Source organism: Lemur catta, chromosome 5 (assembly GCF_020740605.2).
Source record: "Lemur catta isolate mLemCat1 chromosome 5, mLemCat1.pri, whole genome shotgun sequence".
Classification (NCBI taxonomy): domain Eukaryota; kingdom Metazoa; phylum Chordata; class Mammalia; order Primates; family Lemuridae; genus Lemur; species Lemur catta.
Genome location: NC_059132.1, coordinates 73,056,767 through 73,078,756, shown reverse-complemented (window position 1 = coordinate 73,078,756; position 21,990 = coordinate 73,056,767). Strand labels below are relative to the sequence as shown.

The 21,990-nt window shown below is 34.5% G+C and overlaps 1 protein-coding gene across 1 annotated transcript in view; it reads left to right on the top strand.

Moving 5' to 3' along the window:
- Positions 1 to 21,990, top strand: part of IQCM (IQ motif containing M) — a 299,506-nt gene that overhangs the window by 92,327 nt on the left and 185,189 nt on the right. Inside the window, exons 6-7 of the mRNA XM_045552628.1 lie at positions 6,313 to 6,419; positions 17,047 to 17,214. Of these exons, the coding sequence (XP_045408584.1) occupies positions 6,313 to 6,419; positions 17,047 to 17,214 (275 nt within the window). The remainder of the gene's footprint in view (positions 1 to 6,312; positions 6,420 to 17,046; positions 17,215 to 21,990) is intronic.

The window sequence follows — 21,990 nt, the reverse complement described above, 5'->3', positions numbered from 1 at the left end:
CAGACTGTATTAGTTTCCTATGGCCGTTGTAACAAATTACCACAAACTTGGTAGCTTAAAATGACCCAAATATTTTCTCATATATTTTTAGAGGCCAGAAGTCTGAAGTCAGTTTCACTGGACTAAGTCAAGGTGTTTGCTAGACAGGTTCCTTCTTGAGACTATAGGGAAGACTGTGTTTCCTTGCCTTTTCTGCCTTCTGGAGGCCACCTGCATTCCCTGCCTCATGACCTTTTCCTCACATCACTCCAGCCTGTTGCTTTCGTTATCACAGCTCCTTCTCCACTTGGTTATTCATGTCTCCCTCTGCCTCTCTTGTAAGGACACTTGTGATTACATGTAGGGCCCACCAGAATAATCCTGGAAAAATCCTCCCATTTTAGGACCCTTAATTTAATTACATCTGCAAAGTGTCTTTGCTATATAAGCTACATTGACAGGCTCCAGGGATTAGGACGTGTGTATCTTTTGGGCCATTGTTCAGTCTACCACAGAGACCTTCTCCCTTGTGCCATAGTCAGTAGGCTTCAAATTCAGCTAAACCTGGGTTCACACAACCTCTTATCTGCTGTCTGAACTTAATATGTTTTCTCCTCTGTTAAACGGGGGCAACATCAGCATCCACCTCATAGGGTCATTATGCAGATTAGATCAGGTAATGTGTGCGAAGTGTTTAATTAGCAGTCTGAGCCTTGGATAAATGGTTGCCAGCATTACTATGATTAACGTAGGCCCTAGTTTGTTTACTCTGCCCTGAATAAGGAGAAACATCTCTATGCAGTGGGTGATTACAAATAGAGAGAACCTGTGGCTTTTGCTCAGCCCTGCTCCATGTTTACTTGAGTATGTTGATTGACTTTTCTAGTTCTATAGTTCATAAGCAGGTGAACCAATGCCTGGTTCTCTGCTTAATTCCCAGTGACCTGAAGACCTCCATTTGGAACGGTTTAGCTCCGCTGAGTTGGGGCCTTTCCTGTTTTATTCTTTCATTCTTTATTGCTTTTAGCTATGTAGCACATGAAAAATTTCAATCCCTATTATGCATTATTGTCAAAACCTGCCAGCCCCAGCCTTTGCACAGAGCTCTTTCTTTATAATAGAACTGTATCAAATTGTGCTGCTACAGCCAGGATTACTTCCTTTCCTAATTATTGTCTTGGAGTTGTGTCCAGGTGATTGTGGTAGATGCAGGTAGAAAGAGGGAAGCAATTCTTTAAAAGCAGCTTCTTCCTACCATCTTTCAGATTGGGAGGGGTTATATTAGTAGGAAAAAGTCACTGATTGCTTTCCTCAATTCACTTTCATCATCCTAATTAAAGAAAATTTTCATCTCATCTGCAAATCAATGAATTGTTAGACTTAATTTTTTTGTGACCTTGAGATTTTCATCTTTTCCTTTATCATTGTATTATTTTAGTGGCACTGTAAAGGGGCTGCCTCACAGCTAAAGGTAACAAGCCATACTGAACCAGAAATCATGATTCTTTTTGAACATTTTTTATTCACTATTTGCTTGGAAGTATGTGCCAAATGTGTTCAAATTCTTGGCAATTCAGATTGATATCATACAATAGTGATGCCATTGTTCTGTATTACATTCCTTCCTGATTGGAATGAAGTTCCCATATATTTTTCTAACTCACCTTAAGCTTACCCTGCTTCTTAGTATTTGCTCTCTATCTACAAACCACTGGTCCTATCAGTTAGCCAAAAAAGGATTAAAGTGATGTCTTATTTGCTCTCTCATCACACACTTAAATAAAAGTGTGAAATAGAATATAGTACAAAAAAGTTATTCATATTTCTTAGATGTTTTATAACATAGAAACAAGAACCATGAATATTAATTAGTATCCACCAGATATACATAAATCAGTCTATTGAATCTGTTGGGGCTCAGAACATGATACCCCCAAAGTATGGGGCCTTTGCATGGTGACTCTTTTGAGCTGAAAATGACTGGTGGGGCTGTAGAAGCAGGAAGATCTCTGACCTTTCCTACCCACCTTTCTCCCTAGAAGCAGGTCATGGAAAGCAAGCCATAAAACCTAGGAAGGTCACCCCCTGACCTCCTCCCATCCCCCCTGAAGATCTTCATGTGACAAGTGTCCTGCCCCATACCCAGAGATCAAGAAGAATCAGGCCTTGCTGAGTTCCCCCCAGTTTATTATCTTTAGATCATACCTGCTTTTGTCCAATCATACTTCTACATGACCACCTATACTTTACCAAACCTAAGCATCAAAATACGGTTCTTCCCTAGTCTTTGGGTCTTCCCTTGTCATATAAAACTTTGATAAGTAAATTCAGTATGCTTTTTTCTTTTGTTAATCAGTCTTTGGTATAATGGTGTCAGCTCCATGAACTTTGAAATGGGTAAAGAAAAAGATTATACTTTTTCTCCCCTACAAATCTTTATTTGTATTGAATTCTTTTGGAAACAGCTCCTTATAAACAAACAAAAGAAGATGGCTTACATAATTTTAGAATATATACCTTGTTCTTTTTTGTATGATAATTTAACACTTATGGATTGATTTAAATGGACATTTCAGTCATTTATTCTAAAATTTAAACTAATGTAACAGATGGAATTCAGCCACCCAAGAAAGCTTCTGGGCATTGATTATTCAAATGATTAAGATGCTATTTGTCAACTCTAGTTTACCACCCCTTTTAATTATATAGATAATCAAACTAAGAACTGCTAATTCTGTCTCCTAACTATTAATTGTTTGTAATTACCTACAGATTAAAACTGCATGTGTAATTAACTCAAAGAATTAATTGATACCAGGGAATTGATAAAAGGGAAACAGAACGAGCTTGGCATAAAAGAGGCTCTAGGGACACGGGACCACTAAACCCAGTGGTGTCTTTGATTTTATCATACCCTAATAAAGATACATTGCATTTTCATTTTGACTTCCTTTGGCTCTGTTGGAGGCAGTTACATAGACTATTTCTTTATTTTTAATTTTATTTAATTTTTTTTAGAGACAGGGTCTCATTCTGTGGCCCAGGCTGGACTGTAATGGTGTGATTATGGCTCACTGCAACCTCGAACTCCTGGGCTAAAGTCATCCTCCTGCTCAGCCTCCTGAATAGTTGGGTGCATAGACTTTCATAAGAGCATTTGGTTTCTAAGTGGACTGAAACTGTATATTTGAAAAGTTTGAACTCCTCTGGTCTTTGGGTCTTTTGCTAATATCCACATGAATTGAACAAATCTATCCATTTATAATATGGAGAAAATGTTTGTCACTACAGGAATTATAGAAGTGGTGAATGTTTTAATTACCTAAGAACTTTTCTTTCCTTCTTTCCTCTTTCCCTTTTCTTTCCCCATTCCTTGAAAATATCACCTGTAGTATACTGTCTTATCAGTTTTCTGTGAGTCATTTGTCTAATTAAAGCTTCTAAAATAACTATGCTTATTAGGTTTAGAAATATCTCCCACCTGTGTAAATAATTGATTTATTGTTAACTACATGAATTTGAATAAAAATGAAAAATAAAAAGCTACCTCCAACTGAATGATATTTAAAAACTATTACCATTATAAACATTGAGATGATGCTAGAAAATGAGAGGAGATGGTCTGGTAAAAAATATTTGATCTTGGAAAAAAATAGGATTTTAAAACTTATTTTTAAGGCTTTTCTGTTTTTTCATGTATTTATTTCGTTTGGATTATGTGGAGCCTTTTACTCTTATAGTCTTGCTGGTTGGCCTTTCAGTCACTGCCAAATCCGGTCCTGGATCCAGGAGTATTTCCGCACATGCGCGGACACACACACACACACACACACACACACACACACACAGGATTGGCGCACAGCATTATATTCAGTTTCATGGAGAATACAAAGTAAGTGAAAGACTTACATCTAGATATGGAATGAGATATGCACAAGGGAGCAAACTAACATGAACTTATGGTATAATAGTTTTTTGAAAGAGAGTCTAAAATAAATATTGAGGATGTGCAAAGTCAGGAAGATATCAATATGGGTAGTTATTTAACAATTTTTTTATGTTCAGAGATAGCTGCTATTTAACTAATAACTCCTTGTTAAACTGACGTGATCATTTTGGTTTCTTTCCACATTTTGACGGTGCATTTTCCTCAGATTTATTTAATCTTAGAATATTTCATTCTGTCCTGCTGACCAATAACTGGGATTACTGACAAGCTTTCTTTTTTTTCCACCTATTAATATATAGCCTGCTGTTGTGCACATGTGTATACACATACACACAGACACATCTGGAATTGAGAATCTTTATTTGCATGTGGTGTTTCTGTGAAGATTGTTGACTCAGAGAAGGGTTTGTGAAGATTTAGTCTGATGTATGACTTTGGTCTCCTTCAAACTATTAGCTTATAACTTTCGACTGACTTTGTGGAATAAACTGGAATTTGTAGCATGTCACCTTCTGTACCTAGCTTCTAAGGAGGAGTCATTAGCATACATCAGTGTGTGAATGATTACCTTGAGGATTTTAGTGGAGGCTTTACTGCTTCCTGAAGTGGAAAAGTTATAGCTACGTTTTCTAGTATGATACCTACATACTGGAGAAAATAATGCATGGCTCTTTCAACTGCATGAGTCTGTTTTGTGGATAAACAAGATAAAATATTTGAAAATGTTCTACATTCTCTGGGAAAAATAAGTTGTATAGCTTTCAGTTTTATATTGGGTTAGGCTCTTCAGTGATCAAGAAGATCCCCTCTTCGCCTGTGAGATTTAACCTCTCAAGACTAATTCTTTTTCACCAGTGTTTACATGGCTACCTTACTTAACATTGCTAATGAGCCAGAAACAGAGCAGTTCCAAGTAAGATATTGCCCTTGCTCTGGAAGAATTTATACATTTAAAAAGGAGATTGGAAAGAGGAGAAGCATGATTATCTAAAATATGTGAGAACATTTATTGTAGTAGTATAACATTTAATGTCATGTACATTAAGGGAGGTGGGTAGGTCAGGAATAGTGCTGGTGAGTTGGAAAATGCTTTGAATTGGTCAAGAAAGTTTCATAAGAAATGTAAGGGTTTTCACATCTCTATTAAACTTTTGTATCATCCTTTTATATACCTTTGGGCTTATAAAGGTCCCCAGTTAAAGCATAAAGTGTATGACCTTTCCTTTGCTATCTTCCTCTCATTTACTAATATTCTCAGGTTTTCTACAAGCTACCCATTATTGGCATTTGCTTCCATTAAAGAATTTCATTTACTCACATTGAGCTGTGATTGAAGTGTATGAATATTTTGCCTTTTCTAGAGGTTTTGCCTTTTTGAAAGAGGGCAGAGACTCTTTTGACTAAAAGGGAAGATGAAATACTTATAAAATTAAAATGAGATAGAATGTGTAAGTATTGATTAGGATGTCTCTGAGATAACATTACTTTTTTATTATTTCATGTTACTTTGTTGCCTCCCTATTGGATACTCAACTTATATTCCTATAAATAAATTGAAGCAATGAAATGAGAGAATTGATGACTTCTGAGTTTTCTCTAAATTCATGTAATTAACTAGTCCATGCATGCCTCTATTAAATCGAAAGTTTCAGGAAAGAATATATGTATACAAATAAATTTTAGAAGGAAAATTGGAAATATGAAAACAGTTTGATTCATTTGGGTGGCAGGATTGAACTGAATTTTTCCTTTTTTTAAATGATTAATATCTCTGAGAAATAAAGGGACAAATCTTAAATCTCCTCCTTGTTATTAAGCAAAAGAAAAAAAGGTTACTGCAGAAATCTCATTTAACAGCTGCTACAAGACAGAAGAAATATGTGGGTATATGCTGGCTAACCTTTTGCTCTTTCAACCTATTTAACTTAAATACTTTTAATAATATCATTTACTTTGTAATTTCAAAACTTGTGCCTTCATAATAATTCTGAATTTTCCTTTTAAGTTCTTATATATGAGCGAGAAGTTTTCCTTTTATTTTTATAAGTGCTATTCACAAGTATAATTTTGCTTTAAGCCTCCTTTGAAGAACGAAGTTGATGTTCTAGAAGAGAATGAACCTATTAGTTTTCTGATGGGCACACTATATGCAATAAACACACGAGAGCTTCACTGTATGAAGGAGCCAATTAATTGAGGCCCCTATCTATGCAGTGCTATCACTTCCTCATCTCTCTCCGATTAGATGACAAGATGTGATTTTAATACAGAATAGTGAGCCCATAAAGATGATTTGCTTTCCTCTATGTAACATTAAGCAATATGATCAGTGTGTACTCTTCCTAGATAAATATTGTTTTAACCTACATTTATATTTCTCACAGACAAAGCAATATACGATTGGAGAGGAGCTGTGTTGACAGGGTCTTCCCGTTTGGCGCATGATTCCTGTAGTTTATCTGGATCATCATCAATATTTTGGGAATATTCTGTAAGTATTTGTAAAACAGGACATAGAGTTGAGTTACCATTTTTTCCAGCGAATTATTGGGTTAATTTTGATAAAAACGTGTGAGATTTTACTATGGACCTATTTCATTCCAAAGATGGTTCTCCATTGAAATTTGTTTTTTTTTGAAGTGATGCTTTTGTTCTATTGTCATATCTTATGTAAATCTTGCTGATCCCCTTAACCCCCAAATATTCGTATTATTTTTTATTTGAAGAACACTAGCAACAGTGATCATCACATAATTTGCCCCAAATGTGATAGTACAGCAACTATGTTTGTAACATAGCACAGACTAGCAAGAAAATCTAATAGAGGCCAATGGAGAATTAAGACATCTGTTAAAAGCATGATAATTGAAGGATTAAAAATCCAAAAGTCATTTCCTAACCACTCAGTGATGGTTTCTGAATGAGGATTCTCTAAACCAGAGCATGGGGACCTGTGACCTGAGAGTAGAATCAGGACTTTTACATCTATTCGTCAGAGGAACTCCTAAAACGTCCCTGTGTAAATAGTAGAAGGAACACATGATTCAGACATCTTTACCAACAATTTCTTAAAAGACCACAAAATGCTAGTTTATAACATGGTGTCTCACAGCGTCTGTATATATGTCTGGGTTTCTTACATCTCCCACGTGTTATGTTCTGTGTGTGAATATGTCTATCTCATCCTTTATCTTTCTCTCCCTTTTCATATCACTGATTATTATTTTCTTGACTTGCCACTTGTTGCCATTACAAAACATCACAGACTGGGTAGATTAAACAACAAAAATTATTTTCTCACAGTTCAGGAGCTAGAAGTTTAAGATCAAGGTGACAGCAGAGCCAGTTTGTCCTTAGAGCCCTCTCCTCGGCTTGTAGGCAGCTACCTTCTCATTGTGTCTTTATATTGTCTTTCCTCTGTACTAATGCCTCCCTGGTATCTTTTTCTCTCTTCTTATAAGGACGTCGGTCATAATGGATTAGGGCCCCAGCCCCATGACTTCATTTAACCTTAATTACCCCCTTAAAAGCTCTTCTGAGAAGTCCAGATAAAGTCGCATTGTGGGTTAGAACCTACATATGAATTTGGAGGGGACACAATTCAGTCTATAATACCATTAGACAATGGAGATATATTTTAAAAAATTTTTTTCTATCTATTGAATAGTTTTTAATTTGTCATTTAAAATACAGATGTTTAGTTTTTATACTTTATCTATAAACCAGAACTTTTAAATTATGTCATATTTATCTTATGTTGCTAAATTGCTTGTGAGTCAAATTTACTAAAACTAAATTATTGCAACTGTGTTTTAGACAGGGAAATTATATGAATGTTGTTAAGGAAAATTATATAAATTTAGACAAGGATATTATATGACTATTATTTTTCCTGAAATGCTAATAGTCTTTGTAATCCACTTTTATTAGAGCATATTTATTACTTACAGTATATGTCTATACTGTTGCCACCAGCTAACAGGATATATATTTCTAATGCATACATGTCCTTAACAAAAGTAATATGCACAGAAGGCTGTTTTCATTACCTTCCAGGAAAGGTGAAAAAATGAACTACAGCTTTTAAGCCTCCCAGCCCTGCCCTATTTTACACTGGCAATTTATAGACTGCTCCTAGTTGTGTGAAGAAGTACATTCCTTCTTTGGGGAATACATCTGGGAAGGGTATACTTGATTGTGGAGAGCTCAAAATGCAAGACTGAGAGTGTTTGTTCATTGCTGAATGGGTAATTAGGAGACCAAAAGGCTGTGGACCATGACTTTGACATAATAGATGATCTTTGGGATGGTGCACCTGTCAGAAGCATTTGGAGTGTACTGGAGTGGAGACCAGGTGGGCAATAAGAGGCTTTTTGCATCAGTCCAGTTAGAGGTAATAAAGGCTTACATCCTTCCCTTGCATACCAACTACATAGGCAGGGATATGTGTGAATGAACAAGAGGGAGTGAGATTCAAACACTCAAAAATTTGTTTCCTGCTGCTCACTGTATTTTCAGTTTTCACTACTGAAATTCTAAATGGTTTCATTTAGTAAGGATTCCCCTTCTGTTTATCCTTTAAACTACACCCCTAGAAGGGATCAAACACCAATTTCTAAGTAGTCTTATTATATTTTAAATAATAAAAGTTGTTGAAAATTATTTTTTATAAATTTTCATTTTATAAAATATATATAACATAAAATATGCCATTTTAATTATTTTTAAGTGTACATTTTGGTGGCATTAATCACATTCACTTAGCTATGCAACCATCACCACCATCCAACTCTAGAACTTTTTTATCTTCCTAAACTGAAACTCTATACCCATTAAACACTAAATCTCTATTTGCCCCACCTTCGATAGATACCCTGGCAACCACCATTCTATTATACTTTCTGTCTCCATGAATTTGACTACTCTAGGTACCTAATACAAGCAGGATCATAAAGTATTTGTTCTTTTGTGACTGGCTTGTTTCACTATTGTCTTCAGGGTTCTTACACATCATACCATATGTCAAAATTTCCTTCCTTTTTAAGGCTGAACAATATTCCATTGCATGTATATACTACATTTTGTTTATCCATCCACCCATCAGTGGACACTTAGTGCTTTCATCTTTTGGACATTTTAAATAATGCTGCTATGAATGTGGGTGTGCAAGTATTGTTTGAGTTCCTGCTTTCACTTTTTTTCTTGTTCAAAGAAAACTGTGGCCCACATGGTGGGCCTCTGGACATGTGTCTTCCCACCCCCACCCCTACCCTTAATTCCCCTGAGCGGATATCCTACATGAGAAGGGAGGAAAAAAAGAGTTGCTGGTCATCTTTTTTTTTTTTTTTTTTTTTTAAATACTTGTAGCTTCATCTCATAAACAACAAAAAAAAGTTAATTTTGTAGAAATATATTTTTTAGAAATGAAAAAAAGGAATTTCAAATATACCTTAAGTTCTTTACATCAGGTTAATTGTGACCATAGAATGGGTTGACTAGATTAAAATTTGCATAGTTACAGTTAAAAGCCCACATTTTAATAGCCTTGTTGCCTTGCAGCAGTAGTAACTGAGTCTGAGGTATATTTTTTTATCCATCATTCCTTTTATTAAATCTTTCCTTCTAGATAAAAATTCCTGCTATTATTCTAATTTAGGAGATACTTATTGGTAAAAATAATGGAGGTACTCCATCCAAAATAATTCCTTTAGCAGTAAGTAGGTCAAGATGTATGTCCAACTATTCTCACAAAATTTTAAAGAAAGCACTCTTGGCAAATGCAAGATCTGGATTGTGATGTTACTTAGATATACCAGTCTATCATCACCTAAACCAGATCACAGTCCTGACCACACAAAATTATTTTCAAATGTGGAGGGTTAGGTAAAGAAATACAGTAATTTTAAGTTTTTATTTTTGGATCTTTACATTTGGAAGACACTTCACAATCTTTCTTTACTGTAGAAGCCAGAAGATTCAATCTAATTCTCTCAACCATAATTGACTCTTTGTTCTGAGATATCTTCGTGTGGGAAAGATATTTGAGGTACACGAGGCCCATAGTCATTAGTAATACTGTTTACGATAATTCTAGTTCTACAGTTGTCAGTCAACATATGCATCCTTTTTTGAGATAAGCTAGAGTGTGATTGTGAAATTACACAAGTGAAAACCTAGATGAAAGAATGAAAAGTTGAACGTAGAGAGCATTTGAGTAGATATTAGTTAGGTTAAGAGAATGAACAGACTGTGCCTGCCCTGGGGGAATCCCTCCTCCCCACCCCTACCACCTCCTGGGAAGCGAGGTATGCTTGTTCTCTAGTAAAGGGAACATTAACTAAATTTCTTAAAAAGTAATGAAAGAGAACAAACTGTAAAAAGGCAGCCAAAAAAGGCAAACATCTGTTACTGAACATGTCTCACTTGACTTCCTTTTAATGTTCTTAGGAATAAATTTATGAACTAGGGAAGGTTTAGCACTAATTAGCTTGTTTTCATCAAACAAAATGCACCAGACATGGATGTTGAATATGAATGAAAACTTCAATAGTATTAATAATAATAATTAGACATAGAAAGTGCTGGTAGCTGGGGTTATAGCCACAGACTTTGGATATTGTTGTGACTGTTAATAATGGTGTTGATTTAGATTTATAGTAATTTTCTTTTTTAAATAATCAGGAAAAAATGTTTTAAAAGTCACATTTATTAAACAAGAGATGGATTAGGTGAAAGACTTTCTCTTTAGTTATGCACCTTTAGGCTAATGAGATGTCAGAATGATTTGGAATAACAAATATAGAGCTACTCAAAGGCAAAATTTTGTAGCACAGTCAGCATCAGTAGTAATAGATGTAACTTATATTAGTTGTACAGATCCATAACTCTTTACGTGAAACCCTTGGGAGCACACATATTTAAGAATTTAAAAAATTTTGAAGTTTGGAAAGGTGAGAAGATAAAGTGAATCTGCAGTCAAACTTGTAATCAAATGTGTTAATATTTGCAGTAAAGCATGTGCATATTCTCATCAAGTGAGAGATAGAGGCCACTATCTAGGCCTTGTATTGGTTGATTCAAGTCAGGTTTTGCCACCGAAAGTCAAGTGAGTCAGGTTTTGCCCTAATATGTGTTATGAAAAATTTGTTGATTTTCAGAGTTTGTTAGATTTCAGTCTCAGATAAGGAATTATAGACTTGTAGCAGTAGTATTAATGGTAATAATAGTGGTAATAGTAGTTGATGAAAGAGAATGGGGAAGATAAAGCAATAAGGACACACATGCATGCACATATACACACCCTCTTTTGGACTACAATGCACCTACATGTTACATTGGCTGGCTGGAAGGACCAAATTCCTCTCAGGGGCACAAACCCAAAACTTTGTCTCTTAGGAGATCCTGGTAAGGAGGAATAGGTCACAAATGGTGAGACCTGGATGGTGGTAATCGGGAGGCTACACATAGTTGTTGCGTTAAGAGATTATCAAACAACGGAGGTTGTATCATTGATGAAAGGTTGTTTCAACAACACTTGAGTCTTCAGTGACTGATTCTTAAAATCTGATTCCAGTTTTGTTCTTGAACCAAATATGTAGGATAACTTTTAACCTGAAATTATATCAGATCTTGCATTCTTTTTCTTTGTTCTTCCTATACCTTTTATCACATATTTATGAACATTCCATAAAGCCTTTTAACATATGCCTTTTATCATGTGTTAAAATAATTTTATAATTTATGCTTTCAATACACATATTTTGAGGAAAACTCAGATGAGCCAAAAATAAGAATAAAATTAACCATAGTTATTGTAACAATACTTTATATCCTTATTTTTTTCTTTCAAAAATGCTTTCTGAACATCTTTTCATATTGATTAATTTATTTACCACTAAATCAATGACAGCAATATTCCATTTGTGGATATAATTCATTTTTGGTTATTTGACAATTGACAATGCTTTAATATAATGTAGTACTTTATATATTTAGTTGTGTTTTTGTGAATAGTCTTAATTTCCTTAGGATAAGTTCCTTGTAATGGAGTTGTTGGGACACCCTCCTCTTTTTTGCTTTGTCTTTTGTTATACATTGTTAAATTGCCGTGGAAAGAAGTATAGGTTTTCGATTTTTGACAAAGATTTTCGGTGCTTCTTCTACCCCAAAACAAGAGTACACAAAGAAAAAACAAACCAATAACCTCTATTAAATAACTAGAAGTATTTAATAGATAATTATATATGGAAAGGGCTTAGCATAGTGTGACTGGGTTGTAGTAAGAGCTTAAATATTATAGCTGTTATTAACTTTTTAAATTAAGTTAATAAACAGTTAAAGGAATCATTAAAATCCTTTCATGAGGAATTTATGATAGCTTATAAAAATATATACAACATGAAATACATAAAGACATCAGAGATTATGGAAAAGAGAATAGAAAAGATGAAGTTAAGATTTAGGTAATTATACAGATTCAGAACTTGTTATCTTAGGTGTTTATAATAGAGTAGGCCACAAATTTAGCTGTGGACATTTTAGCAGCTAGTAAAAGAGGATATAATGCTTAGTCACTTGATTTGGAGTGGTTCCATAAAATAAAAGCAAACCAGAAAGATGTACCATGTAGATGATTATGAAGGGGGTACTGTGAAATAAATGTAATGAATATTGCATTGTCCTTTGGTGGATCAGGGGCTTGATTCCAGGACCCCAAATGGTTTTCAGGGTCCTGAGTTGATTATTTGGCAGACACCAGAATCTCTGGGTGCTCAAATCCCTTATACAAAATGGCATATAGAATTTGCATACAACCTACACACATTTTCCTGTGTACTTTACATCATCTCTGGATTACTTATAATACCTAATAAAACATAATTGGTAAATAGTTGTTATATTTTTTAATTTATATTTTGGTTATTTTTTATTCTTTGAATTTTTTTTTTTTTCTTTTTGAGACAGAGTCTCACTTTGTTGCCCGGGCTAGAGTGAGTGCCGTGGCGTCAGCCTAGCTCACAGCAACCTCAAACTCCTGGGCTTAAGCGATCCTACTGCCTCAGCCTCCCGAGTAGCTGGGACTACAGGCATGTGCCACCATGCCTGGCTAATTTTTTCTATATATATTTTTAGTTGTCCAGATAATTTATTTCTATTTTTAGTGAGATGAGGTCTTGCTCAGGCTGGTCTCGAACTCCTGACCTCAAGTGATCCACCTGCCTCGGCCTCCCAGAGTGCTAGGATTACAGGTGTGAGCCACTGTGCCCGGCCTATTTTTTGAATATTTTTGATCCAGAGTTTGTTGAAGTGCAGATGCAGAACCTGTGGATATAGAGGGCTGACTGTAATGTACTGAGAAATATACTTGCATAAAATGTAGGAATATACTAAATATACTTATTTTAATCATAAGGCCAAAGAACAGTTTGGTGGAAGCAGGTTTGTAGAGGTGGGAGGGCTTGGGGGTGTGGGTGGTTGTGGTGGAGGTGGTATGGAAATAGTATCATCCTAGTACAGTCAAGCCTCCTTATTGGTGGGTTCTGCATCTGTGGATTCAACCAACTGTGGGTCAAGAATATTCAAAAATAAAATTGTGTCTGTTCTGAACAAGTACAGACTTTTTCCCCTTGCCATTATTCCCTAAACTATAATACTAGACACAATTATTTCATTTGATTGTGTTTTTGTTTGAGATTACCTACATGCTGCATTAGTTTAAATTAGAGATAAATTTTAATCTGTCTTGAGGTGTGGGGGAATACCCTTTGGCCCTTCCTATGCCGTGTGTGGTCCATGGGTCAATCGCATTGCTGTCACCTGGGGATTTGTAAGAAATGTAGAATCTTAGGCCCCACCTCAGATCTATTGAATCAGAAGATCCATAGTGATTTATAAGTACATTAAAGTTTGAGAAGCACTGTTTTAGGTAATTCCCCATTAAAGTCCCCCAAACAAAGACTTATACTCAAGTTATAGTTAGGAGGCTGGGGGCAACATTTGTCCCTATTTCCACAGTTTTGCCAATTTGATTGGCAGCTCTAAATCCCATTACGTTGAAGTCCCAGGGACACCCTAGAAAATCAATGGATCTCTTCTAAATGAGGTAAAAGTGGAAAACAAATAAAATTGCTGAGTGCCAATCAAGTAAAAATCTAATATGCACTCCATTACTGTCTTTTCTCACTGTTTTCTATTTTCATGGGTTAAAAATTACTGCCTATATGTCCAGTTTTACCTTCTGCATTGAGTAATATATTGAGTTTGAATCCTAGCCATCTCCTACTTGTGTAATCAAGGTAAAGATACCAAACTTCTCTATTTCCCCAGGAAAAGTGGAAATTAAATATCTGCTTTGCAGAGTCTTGGTGAAGGTGAAAGACAATGTACACAAAGCACACAGTAGATTCTAATTGTCATAACAATTACTTAGTTCTGTGATACAGCTCTAGACCTACCATGTAGTGTATAAATCTCGCAATAATAGCTTAACTCATTTAGAATGGCTTCACATTCAAATTAATCTACACAAATAAAAAGAATTGAATTCAAATTTTAAAAATACTATCCAGTTTATAACTGAATTGTTTAGTAACAAATTAACTTCCCAGGAGGCTACCTTAAATCAAAAATGAGAAACATATTCAAAACCAAATCACCTTGTATACATTTAAGCATCAACTTCAACATCGGTATGAATGCAAGCACATTAAAATGCCCCCAAACTGTAAAATGGAAACTCATTTCTTCAATCTGACCTTTTATGTATAAAGTTTTAATTCCTTCCAGCTAATAAAAAAATTAGTCACATGTATCTATAGACTTATGCAGTTTAAAATTTCAGAATAAAATAGCCCACACCTGGAAGCAGCTGTTTCATCACTTGGCATTCTTCAATCTTAGAGTTTTCAAAGCACACAGAAACCACGGGAGCCACATAAACATCTAGGAAGTTGTAATATATCTGGGAAACCCACAGATTCCCAAATATTTTCTTTATCAAAGGGTAAGGTGCTCATCTTAAGCTCAACGAATATTTTCACCATATTATTTTAAAATTTCTATTGTTTTATATATCAGTCATATAAAAGAGTATATATGTATGTATATATGTATGTATATCAAAGAATAATACTAAAATAAGGACCCACAAAACTAAAATAAAACATCATGTGTCTTTTCCTTCCCTTTATATCCTGAGGAAACCTATCTCATTTTTATGTTAATGGTTCTTTTGCTTTTCCTTATAATTTTAGCACATGTACACATATCCCTAATTAGTATTTAGTTTTGCTTGTTTTTAACTTTATGTAAATGACATTATAATGTCTTCACTCTCTTGTTTGCTCAACAAATGTATTTTCAAGATTCATCTGTCTTCATTAATGTGGGTGTGTGATCCTGTGGTTCACATATTTACATCAATACATAGTATTCCATTGAATGAGTAAACTACAGTTTAATTCCATTGCTGAGAGATATTTGGCTTTTTAAAATAGTTATATTCTATTATGAAAAATTCTGCTATAATCTTTCCTTTACCTGTCTCTTAAAGCATAGGTGTAAGAGTTTCTCTGTTCAAGTGTTCCCAACATGATACAAACCTGCTTCCTGTTGCATCAAGAATGGGTTATATATGTGCAAGAATATTTACATCTTCAGTCCTGGAAGCAGGTTGGCAGGGCCTGGGGAGTGGGAGCTCAATTAATTGATTATTGATTGTCAGAATAATTGATTGCCTTTAGCCATAAGCAGCTCCTTTACTTACTCTACCACTGACTTCTGTCATCCCTAGCCATGGAATGGCTATGCCAACCAATGGGCATAGGTTCAACTTTACCAGCAAATAGTAAACAGTTTTCCACTCTTAGCAGCAGTTGATGAGAGTCTCCATTGCTTCATATGTTTGACAACAATTAATAATGTCAAAGTTTTAATATTTGCCAATTTGGCAGGTATAAAATTATGTTTCTTTGTGATTTTAATTTACATTTTCCTAATGACCCATAAGGCTGAGAAATATTTCATATTTCTGGGCCCCCCCTTTCTTCTTTGTGAAAATTACACAGTGTGCTTTTAAAATGTATTTAGATGCATTTATTCACTTTATTTTGTGCTCTCTATTCTTTCCATTTAGTACTTTCTATTTGCCCCTTATAAGTTTTTTTTATAATTGATATATTTTCCCTTCTTGTTCCATTTTTTTCTTTCCACTAGTTTGGCATTTATATCTTTGTTTTTACTTTTCATCAATGGTTAATCTATAGATTTTAATATACATATTTAATTTAAAGTGCCTTTACTTTCCAACATACAGAAATGGTAGATTGCCTTAATTTCTGGAGTTAGTGCTCTCTTTTTTTTAATCTCACAAATTAGACACACTTATTTTGTTTCATCTTGTCACTGTCTAAGTTTACCTACATTTTAGTTTACCATTCCTTCTAGCCTCACAGACCTATGGAATGATTTTCCTTCTTGAACTACATCCTTTAGAAGTACCTGTACTAAGGGTCAGTTGGCAGAAAACTTCAACTGATAGCATATTTATTTTTTCTTCCTTCTCAACCACACCTTCTCAGAAGCATTTTGAAGTTATTATTCCTCTGTCTTTTGGTTACCACTGTTGCTGAGAAAAATCAGATGTTTGTCCAGTTTTCTTTCCTTTGTAAGTAATCTGTCTGTGTTCTCTGCTTCTAAGGACTTCTTTTGTTTGTGGTTCTGGTTTTTTTTTTTTTAATGAAATGTTTAAGTGTGATTTTGCTTTTATTTATTCTGCTTAGTTTTTGTTGGGCTTCTTAAATGTGAAAACCAGTGTCTTTCAGCAATTCTGAAGACAAAAAAGAAAATACAAAATTCTTCCATTATCTCTTCAAATACTGTCTCTCTTCTGTTATTCCTTCATAAAACTCTAATTAAAACTTTATAAATCTCTAAGTAGACATATGTGAATCTTTCATTCAGTTATTATTGTCCTTGTCCTTTTTCCTGTTTTTTGTATTTGCCATCTCTTTCTCATTGTTGTGGTGGGATCCCAGGGCATGCCCAAGAGAATAGTTAATGCAAAAATTGCTTGCCTTGACTTCAGCCTACAAAAAACAAAAATGAAACTTGGTGTACAGGTGGTTATTACGGATCCTGAAAAATTGGACCAAATTAGACAGAAAGAATCAGATATCACCAAGAAAAGAATTCAGAAGATCCTGGCAACTGGTGCCAATGTTATTCTAACCACTGGTGGAATTGATGATATGTGTCTCAAGTATTTTGTGGAGGCTGGTGCTATGGCAGTTTGAAGAGTTTTAAAAAGGGACCTTAAACGCATTGCAAAAGCTTCTGGAGCAACTATTCTGTCAACCCTGGCCAATTTGGAAGGCGAAGAAACTTTTGAAGCTGCAATGTTGGGACAAGCAGAAGAGGTGGTACAGGAAAGAATTTGTAGGTCTTTTTTTTTTGTTTGTTTTTCCTAGTTTACTTTCTAGATTATCAGTTCTCTTTTTTTTTAATCTGTGTCTATTCTTTTATTTTTCTATTCATTGTTTCCAATTTCAATTATTATATTTAAAAATTTTTAGAATGTCTACTTGTTATTTTCCAAATCTGCTTGGTCAATTTTGGTAATGTTTTGGTTTCTTCTATGTATTTCTCTAAACACATAGAAATGGCAGTTTATTCTTATTTTATATTCTGTGCATGATAAGTATATGCAGTCTTTGAGGTTCTGAGTATGCAATTTGTTTCTTCTGTTTCCTTAATTGCTTATTTTCTCATGTTTAATGACTTTTCTGATTTTAAGCTCATTTTTCCTGATATTTTATTGTGAGAATTCTTTGAAGCCTGGGTTTAAACATTTTCTTCTAAAAGTCATTGATATTTGCCTTTACCAGGTGCTTTAGGGCACTACTAACTTAGAACCACTTTATTTTAAATTTTGGACTTTTTGTTGGAGGGGTTGCAGGGTATTGATAATGTGAATTGAGGCCCCAAATCCATTAACTGATATATTATCATTATAAATTCCTAGAGAGTAATTTTTTTTTCTTCACCCAGAGCCAAGGCTAGAGTGGGCATCTCATAGTCTCCTTCTCCCTGGCTTTCTCTCTCAGGCAATTTTTAAATCCTGGTTTATGCTCTAAGGCTATTGCCCTTCACCCAAGTTTTATGAGGGGTATTCTCAGATCTGACTTTCCTTTGTGTTCTGGGTTCCAGTGTTTGTCTCCCAACTGCAGGACATGCAGCTCATTGAAACCCAGGCTCTAGGCCATCAGGAATTGCCATACAATTCCCAAGGCAAAGACAGGTTCCAGAACTTATGAAATAGTAAATTCAACATTTCTGTTGTTTTTGGCTGGAATGGAATTCTATTACTTTCCTATCAGCTCAACCATGCATTAAAAAATGTCTTTTATTTATTTTTATGTTTTTTAGAATTTATTTTCATGTTATGTTGTGATTTGTTACTGTGAACATATTCCTGGAAACAGCAGTCCCCTTATATCTTTTACAAATAGGTTTTAACTCTCACAGTGACTTATGTCGGGATGCTAAATTCTCTATCCATCTCTCTCCTCTTCAGCCTTTGTAATGCCTCTTAAACTAAGCTTAAATATGCTCATACAAGAGTAAATTTCTGTAGTTTGATTTTTCATGGAGGTTAAAGAAATTTTCTGTAGTGATTGGTAAATGAATAACCTGTGTTTTGCTGGGTCATTTTCTCTAGCCTTTCATAATCTGAAAGTTGGATGGCTTTTTGAGGCTATAGCCATTATGGAGTGACTAGTATTATCTTTGAGATACCCTCATCTCTGTAAAGAAATTTAAAGGAAATACTGCACTTGAGACCATCTTCCAAAGTGGAGACTGATATGGCTCTGTGAAAAGATTTTGGGAACCTATGATTTTCTCATGTCTATCACTGCTTCTTAGGGTGGTTATATGGCTTTAAAACCCTCCTGTGGTTTGTGTGCATTCTTGGATGTTCTCAAATTCAAAAATGCAAAGAGATTGGCTTGTGAGAAATCTCAGAAATATGTATTTGCTGACTTCTGGTTATGCTTGTATGCAAGTGATTGACATTTTTTCTGTTTAAACCATCTCTCACATGAGAAGCAGTAGCAGTATTAGAAATGCAACTCACAGAAGGTGCCAGTGACATAACTGCCTTCTGCAGGGCAAACACTAGTGTTAATAGTCCAGCCTGGCAGGAAAAGATCTTCAGTTTATTTCACGTGTTTTAATGTGTAATTTGTAATTTTATATGCATGTGCTAGTAATGATTTTTCTATCCACAGTTACTTAATTTTAAACAAACCTTTCATTTATCTTGAATGATGTGTTTATATATACTTCTGGTAGGTCATAATGCTGTTTAAAACTATGAAATTCCTTGCTACTTAGAAAATACTCTTTAACCATATTTGGGAATAAGTGTTTAGGTATAATATGCCAATTATAGGTAATCTTTTATAGCAAACATATTCCAGAATTTAACACTAATAGTCATAAAATGAAATATGTCTAGAAATAAGATGTACAGTGAAAGGCTAGATAATGATCTTCGGTTAATCAATGCAAGAACTTAATCATTAGACCATGAGGGAATTGTCTGAAGGAAAAAAATCCAGATGAGATTTGAAAAGAGGAGGGGAATTGATGGATTAGACATCTGTTTTTCCATAAAGAAGCCTGAAATGCAATAATATTGTATAAATTATCAAAAGTAAACTTGCTACCAGTTAAATTGTGGGATTTGAGCAAATATGTGGGGGACAAAAGTCTTAAAAGTGGTTTAGGATAAATCTATTTAGGTGTTACAAAAATTTGAAAATTTACCTGGTGAGTTTAACAAATAACTTACATCTTTGTCGAAGTACTTGGGATGTATCACTTCAGATATATTGCCATGGAAAGACAAGGAGTTTAAAGAAGTTGAAAGAAGCAGGTAGCAACTATAGAAAGAGGAAAAATTATGAGAGACAATGGATTTGATGCATCAAGGCAGAATGGACTTGAGACTTTATTATATAAATACGTAGAAGACTAAGGTAAAAAACAGACCCCTTAAAAGAAAGACTGATACTGACTTTGCTAAAGGACACCAGAAAAACCAATTTCTAATTATGTCTGATAGGAAACATAAATGAAGGTTGTAAAGGCAGTGAAGTTGCAAGAGAGTAAATGGTAAAAATCACAGAGAACATCTGAAGAAGGGAAATCCTCACTAATGTTTGTCTGAAATTGTTTTACTTAGCAGGCTTCGTATTTGACACCCTTCGTTATGGAGAATGTGCCAATTCGGTTAGTCTGGCCAAGAAAGAAGCATTTGGAAAAAAAAAATGAAGCTGGCAAGTGTAAATAGTAGTAGCACAGAAGGACAGTGTGTCCCAAGCCAAGCACATTGTTTTGTACAAAAGCATGGAATATAAGATTAAAAAATAATTTTTGAGCCATTGATATTTTTGTAGCCATGAATATCTGTCATGGAACATCTTAAAGGCAACATTTAAAGTATAGGTCCTGCTTCATGCTTTATTATTACCTACCTGTTGCATATAAATTAAAAAAAATACAGTATTCTTGAGGGTGATTGTTTACATTGAAAAAGAAAACATGATCAGGGAATTCTAAAAGGAGCAAGTGTTGAGAGATGATACAAAACAATTTTCAGGGTTATTGTGTTCTAACATAACTGTAGAGGAAAGTTTAATTTTAGATCTTAAGAAATGAATGTCATGAAATAAAATTAACATATACAAATTGCATCTGAGAGAGAAGTATGAGATAGAACGAAGCTTAAGTCTGTAGGAGAGATTTGTGATTTGTTTAAAATATTTAAAACAATCACTCTATATCTTAATACTGAGTATTTTTACAGTACAAACACAATTTTCTTCCACCTTTCAACTTTACATTGACCCTTTATATCTCCTGGGAGATTATATAAAAGACATTTTTGGCTTCAGTTATCAAATATACATTTGAAACTTAAAATTCAAAACTAAAATAAGCATTTTCTTTGTGGTGTCATGAACATACCATATATGAATAGCCAATAAGCTTTCTGTTGCTGGCTTCTTATAGAGTCTGAGGGAGACACCGCGAACAACAACCTAAAATCCCCAAACCTTTTACTCATTTATCAAGCTTACTTCAAATTTCTCATCCCCATTTTTTTCAAAAACTATTTAGTACAAAAAAAAAATCATGGAAGATTATAAGGTGAATATCCAATTTATTAATGCCTCTAGGTATAATTTTAACTTTGGATCACACTGACTGACCAGAGAGAGAGGGAATGGTGCAGTTATTCTGGGGTCTCATAGAATTATCTTCCTGAGTTGTTCCTTTTATCGTTGACAGATATCAAAGGATTATATGAGAAAAATCCATATTAAACACTATTTTGTAATTATTGGAAGTGATGCTATAAAAGCTTTGTATATTATGCCAAGATTCTTTTGAAGGACATATGAAAGAAAGTTTTTACTGAAAATAATTTTGTTGCTCTTATAGAAGCAAAACATTGTGAATGTTAGCACTACTCTGTTTTCTTTGTTACTTTATATCTTAGTTGGCTAGGGCTGCCACACAGACTGGGTGGCTTAAACAACAGAAATTTACTTTCTCATAATTCTGGGGGCTGGAAGTCCAAGATCAAGGTGCCAGGAGGATTGGTTTCACTGGAGGCCTTTCTCCTTGCCTTGAGGACGGCCATCTTCTTAATGTGTCCCCATATGACCTTTTCTTAGGTGTCTCTTCCTCTTCTTGTAACGTCATCAGACCTATTGGGTTAGGGCCTTGCCCTGATGACTTCATTTAACCTTAATTACTTAATTAAAGGCCTTATACATAAATATAGTCACCTTTAGGGTTAGGGTTTTGACATACGGATTTGCAGAAACACAGTTCAGTCTATAACACTTTGATAGCTAGGAATTTGAGAGATAAATCTGTATGACATATCAAGAAATATCAGATAATATTTGGCATTTTTATACCCCTATTTTTTTTCTATTACCTCAAACATTTATTTCTTTGTGTTGAGAACATTTCATATCTTCTCTTCT